At 49.0% G+C, this 6,182-nt stretch overlaps 1 protein-coding gene across 17 annotated transcripts in view; it reads left to right on the top strand.

The window, feature by feature from the left end:
* Positions 1–613: 613 nt before the first annotated feature.
* The window catches only part of PLEKHA5 (pleckstrin homology domain containing A5), a 210,086-nt gene continuing 204,517 nt past the window's right edge, over positions 614–6,182 (top strand). For all 17 annotated transcript variants that reach the window (XR_006416817.1, XR_006416818.1, XM_044452171.1 and 14 more), the window contains exons 1-2: positions 614–728; positions 990–1,066. Coding sequence is in view for 15 of the 17 variants with exons in the window: in XM_044452171.1 (XP_044308106.1) it covers positions 637–728; positions 990–1,066 (169 nt within the window). In the remaining 2 variants the exon portion in view is untranslated. The remainder of the gene's footprint in view (positions 729–989; positions 1,067–6,182) is intronic.

Here is a 6,182-nt window from a genome sequence, read left to right as displayed (position 1 = left end):
GGAAGGCGGGCGAAGCTCATTCCAATACGTTAATTCAGTTACAGTTTTCCACGGGCCATTGACTGGCGCCAATGCGCGTGCATGTTAGGAAAAAAGGGGGGGAAAGTAGGAGCCACTGGCCTTGGACGTACAGCACTGTTTGGGGCAGTAAAGTGGAAAACTGGAACGAATCCTTATTATTAATATTATTATTCACGATATAGCGTGACAAAATCGGAACTCTCCGCTTGCCTCCCCTTTCCAGGAGTTTTCGCCAATACACGAAACCCACTCCTGTTTGCCGCCGATAGGGGGCGCGCCGCTGTTTTTCTGGACCTCTCCGAGGGCGGAGCCTCGGAACGCTCGTTCACGCGAGCCAGAAACCTGGGGGCCACTGGCAGGCGGAGCTCGGCGGGGAGCTCGGCGCTGGTTGGCGGGCGCTGGGCTCGGTGGGCGGGGCGCCCCTTCCCACCCATTCCCTCAGCCGCCCAGGTGCTGCGGGTTCTCTTTCTCACTCCCGGGCGTTCTCGCTCCCTCCCCGGCGCGCGCGCTCCCGCGGGCGGCGACGCGCCTCCTCCTCCTCCTCCTCCCCCCGCCTCTCCCGGTCTCCCCCGTCGCGCGCCCGCGCGCTGCTTCTCGCCCGGGCTGCGCTCGGACATGGCGGCGGATCTGAGCGTGGAGCGGCTGCGCTCGCTGCCCGCCAGCTGGAGCTTCGGCATCAGCCGCGGCGGCCGCGTCTTCTTCATCAAGTAAGTCGCCGGGCTGCGGCGCGAGGGGCCCGGGGGCGGCGGCGGCGGCGGCGGGAGAAGCCCGGAGGCGAAGGAGCCGCCCCGGTCCTGCCCGGGGTGGGGACGGCGACGCTGCTGCTGCTGCTGCTGAGGCGAGCGGGGCGATTGCGGGGAGGGGGGCGGCGGCGCGCGGAGGGGTCCTCGGGTCGGGTCGGGTCGGGGTCAGCGCCGCGCAGCGCTCGCTCAGCCTCCCCGCTTCTCCTCTTGTTCTGCTCCCCACAGCGAGGAAGCGAAGAGCACGACTTGGCTGCACCCGCTGACGGGAGAGGCTGTGATCACCGGGCACCGCCACAGCCCAGGTAAGCGGCGCTTCCTCCTCCTCCTCCTCCTCCGTCTCCCCCGCCCCGCACTCCCGAATTCCCCGGGATGGAGAGCGCGGCGATCCTATTTGAGGCTGGGGCCGCGGGGGAGAATGAGTAATGTGGCTGCCTGCTTCCTCCTCCTCCTCCTCCTCTCTGCTCTGCTCCTACTTTCCTGCTACGCGCTGCTTCCCTTCTGCCTCCCTGCTTGACTCTGCCCCGTATTTTTCTGCTCCTTCTCCTTTGTCGCCTATTTACCAGCCCGATGCTTTCTCCCTTCTGCCCCACTGTTTCACGCTGCCCCCTACTTCCCTGCTTCGGGCTTCTTCCCCTCTGCCTGTCTACTTACCTGCTTCCCCACTTCTTCCCCCTGCCTCCTTATTTACCTACTTCAGACGTATTCCTCATGCCCCCCTACTTTCCTGCTGCTCCTCCCTGCCCCTCTTATTCTCTTTTGCTTCAGCCCCTCAGCTCTCCCCACTTTCCTACCTCTTGGCTCCCTCTTTCCCCCTTTCCCATCCTCTTTCCCCCTTGCCCTCCCCACCCTGCTGGTACTTTGCTTCTCCCTTTCTTGAAGCAGTGACCTCCCCTGCCCCACCCCCTGCTCTGTTTCTCCTTGGTGGACCTGAAAACCATAGTGAAGACTACCCATGGTCCTCCCCAACACAAGCCCCCCCCCCAACAAGTTGGGGAACTGCTTGTACAGCTGCTCCTCATTCCACCCTGGCTGCTGTAGCTGAGATGCCAAAGCAGCGTAGTTGTGCTTGTGTTCTGTTCGTGGTTTTACCACAGGCAACTCACTGGTCGGCCACTCTGAATTCTTTGTGCTACTAGAGGGATCCGTGGGCTGATCCAACATGGCTGTGATGACCTGAAATGTTCAGCTCTGCAACATCTTGTTCTTGTGGCCTCAGACCAGTCTTGGCCATCCTTGTTCCTGAGATTGTGCTGCATGTGTTAGCCCCACAACCTCACCCAGACTTCCTCGCCTCCTGTATCACCGTAATGCAGCCTGACTTCCTTGGGCCACTCACTGCTGGCCTCTTGCCTCCCCACTGTTTTATCTGCAGTTGGACAGAGGCACCTCCACAAATTACTTCTATTCTCCCATCCCCTTTTGGCTGGGACTGCTCTTTCTTCCTCCCACCAGCTGAAACTTACCCTCCCAGACTGTTATTCTGGCTTCTTGTTTGCACTTGATCCAGTTGACTCTGTCCTCCGTTTCATCCACTTTGTGCCCATGCTTTCTCTACTGCAGGATGACTCCTCTCTCCTTCAGACTCCCAGCTTGACCAGAAGTCCAACACTGATGACTCCCACTCTCCCCCCCCCCACAAAATCCTTCCTCACTTCTCTCTTTACTGAAGTGATTCATCAGTTTCCCTGTGGACCAACTAGCCATTGAAAAGCAATGTTTTCCTCTCTAATTCAACCCTGTCTGCAACTCCCTCTGCCCTTCAGTCTTTTTCATGCTCTGGGCCACTGGGATCATCAGCCTGCCCACTCCTTTCTCATACTCCCACCAATTCAGGACTTTCCAGTTGTTGGGCAACTGATCCTTTCCTTAGAGCATTTTTCTCTTCCCCTTTTTATACACAGACTCTTGAAGTTGCACAACAGGGTTTAAATCCCACTCTGGGATCCCTTACAATGACACAAAGGATGCTGTGGTTCCCTCTTCAGAATATATGCATCGATCTGATAGCACCTCTTCATCCTGTGCAGCATGGTCTTGGATCACACATGCTACTTTCTTTTGCACCCCTAAAATTGGGTGGCTTATGCAGCCCCAACAGCGTTGCATGTTTGACCATCCTTGTTGTATCTTTACCCTCCAAGTAAAAATTTCCTCACAGGTTCCTTTCATTTCAGCAGTCACATTTTCACACCATCTTTTAAGACCATGCCATAACACTTGGTGTCATTTGTTCTTTACCTCACTAGCCCCTAACTTAGGTAAACTTCTTTCCTGTGTAATATGTTTGTTAACTCTCTTAGACCAGGATCAGGAAACTTGTGTGCAACTAAGGTGTTTTGGCCTACAGCTCCCATCAGCTCTATGTGGACGGCATAGTCAGTGGTGAGAGGTGATGAGAGTTGTAGACCAGAACATCTGGAAGGTCACAACTTGCCCTCCCTTGTATTGGCTTTCCTTCTTTTTGCATCCATTTCTAGTGTCCATTCCAATATATGCAATCTGATTTCCTTATTAACTCAAGCAGCACCTTTTTCATTTGCTTCTGAACTGCCAGCTCTCCTTTCCTGTTTCAGCCCTTTCTAGTTAATTGGCTACACACAATCTGTTCGGTAGTAGATTTTAACCAGTGTATTTTTGTCTCCCTCATTGGAAAGTCTGAAAGTCTGTAATCATGTTCCTGTTTTCTCTTACACTGCAGCTTCTCTATCACTATCTCTCCATTTGCCTAGTTCATCCATGACTGTTTTCTTAACAACTGTATTTCTTTCCAAAATCTAGTTTTTACTTCAGTGAGTTGCAGAGATTTCTGCAGTCCTTTCAGTACCTGGCTGTATCTCACTCATCCTAAAGCTTGCAGGCCAACATCTTTGAAAAGTTCTGTCCTGCCCTGCCACACGAATCTCCTCCTCCTCCTTTGTGTTGCCCATGTCTATGCACAACTAGTTAAAACCAAACAGACCTGTATAAGGGGGCAATCCTATACAAATTCAGACAAAAAAGGTAACTACCAACATGCCCCAGACAGCACAGTATTATTTTCATGTTTATGTTGCCCAGTAGTGGTAGCTCTTTGCGCCATTCACAGTAGCTCTCAAAACGCAATACAGCAAGCATTGTATAGAAACAGCAAAAATATACAAATATACAAAAATTAGAAAGCAGTCTAACAGCCAAAGCAGTACCTATATAAAGAGACTTATTCAAAGCACCTGACACAAATGCCTCGTCACACCATCGAACACCTTTAAGTACCATGAAATGCCTTGGAGAAGAGGGCAGTCTGAACCTGGGCCTGAAAAGAGGACAGAGTTGACACCAGCAGCTTCAATGGAGGGATCATTCTATAAATGGGCTGCCTCTGAGAAGCCCCTTTTCTTGTTGCCACCCTCCAAACCTTCCTTGGAGGTGGCACTTAGAGAAAGGCTTCATAGAATGACTGTAGTGTTTGGGTATATGCAGTTTGGGATAAAGATGCCTGAGCCTTAGGATCAGCCTTTGAGGCCCGGCTCAGAAACCTACTGTCAAGATCCATATGAGGCACCAGAGACAGGGTCTTTTCAGTAGTTGCCCTGAACTTCTGGAAATCTGTGTTTTAAGTTTCAAAGAGGTCCTAGAGTTGCATGTCTTACCTTTACTGAGCATCCCCTAGATTACAAACTGAAACCATGGCAGTGGGGAATTGTGTATCTTCACAAATGATAGCAGAAGGGGCTATTCAGTATAAGCCTGTGACAGTCACCCAATCTTACATTCAAGGTCTAGATAATGTTGGGTTCAGGAGTCTCATGCGAGGCACAATTGCATTTAACTGGTGGTAGTAAGTTGCACTTGACACACCTTTAAAATGTGTTATTTGCCATTTTAGATGGGATATTTGTTCATGTTTCCGGTTGTCTTGTGGATTTATTATGTCTACCTTCATTATACCTAAAATGCGGTTTTGTGATGTGGCCTGCAGTGCTTGCATTCCTTTCTCTGTATTCTTTTGTAGACCCTCAGTGTGTGTGCTTATAAAGCTTTCTCTCTGAGCTAAACATGAAATCACTTCTCATATCTTTTCAGCATCATAATCTCTAGATCTTGGCGGCTGCTTTTAGAAACTCATAGATCACAGTTAAGTGTGTTCATTCAGAATCCTTCCCCCTCAATCAAGGATAAGTGAGGGGGTGTGGGGATGCTGGTGGTTGGATGAATTGGGAAGAGAGGGGAAGAACTTGAGGAATGACTGGGAAGAGGAGAGGTAGAATCAGCCCTTCTTTTTGCTGTTTCTTCGTTCCAGAAAAACAATCAGTTTCCAGCAAAGGAGACTAAGTGGGAAAATGATATAAAGAAAACTTTCTGGAAATGTAAACTGGCTGCTGGCACAGTATGCTAGTTGCCAGTGCCAGGGGAGGTGAATATTTAGCAATGCAATTGTTTGTTTTCATTTGTGCAAATGATTGTAGGGAGGAAGGAAAGGGGCAGTCCAGGGACAGTTGCATGGGTTAGGATGACATCTCCATTCTGTTCGCTTGCTTCTTGTTTAGACAGTTCATCAATTTTGAAATTTCTGTGTAAGCTGGGAGTAGTTTGAGAGAAGAGCTTCTTGTGTTTTGTTTATCTTGCTTCCTGGTCATGCTTTTAGGGAATGATATGGAGTAGTTTACAGTCAGATGTGTTTTAAAGTCAGGAACCTGAGCTGCTGCTTAATTGAAGGGAGTTTCTTACATAATTACAGCTTGTCCTAACTGGGAAGTCCAGCCGGAAAGGGTCAGGGTCAGCTGTGCAGTGAGTGATTTGGCTGTTGTATGCTGTTGCCTTCCACGCATGGAATTATTCTTAAATTGGCACCTATTTTTCTGCTGGATCTAAGCTTCTTTCTAGTCATATTTTAAATGTATTTTAACCTTTTTACCCTACATATCAAGGTTATCCTTTGAACAATTGCCAGTTGTGCCAAAAGACCCTTTTATTGTTTTTTTAATGATATTTTAGGTAATGAACCAAGCTTGTTTTTGGACTAATGGAGTTTCTTCATAGTGTTGGCATGGTGAATTCTGAATAGGCTTATGATAATATTTGGATAACTGATCATACTAATACACCAACCAGATCTGCTATTCTTTTTTCTTACATGGGAATAAGTGTGGAACGCTCTTTTACTCTGGGTTGTGTAATATTCCCAGCTGTAATCTTGGACATTATTATATTTATCTGGGCAAAGTAACTCTAAATTGATTCACTATTTGCCTATGATATGTATGCAGCGCACAAGTTTGCTTTATCTGTTGAAATGCCTCATATTACCATGAAATACATTTCCAGAAGGCTGTGTCCCTTATAAATGTTTCGGTTACCACACTGTTTTTTTTATCAGATATTATGTACCCATGCTCAAAAACACAGGTGTTAGGTATCAAAAAAACAAAACCAGATGTA

Source organism: Varanus komodoensis, unplaced genomic scaffold (assembly GCF_004798865.1).
Source record: "Varanus komodoensis strain SLA01 unplaced genomic scaffold, ASM479886v1 scaffold70, whole genome shotgun sequence".
Lineage (NCBI taxonomy): Eukaryota > Metazoa > Chordata > Lepidosauria > Squamata > Varanidae > Varanus > Varanus komodoensis.
This window is presented reverse-complemented; position numbering and strand designations above follow the sequence as displayed.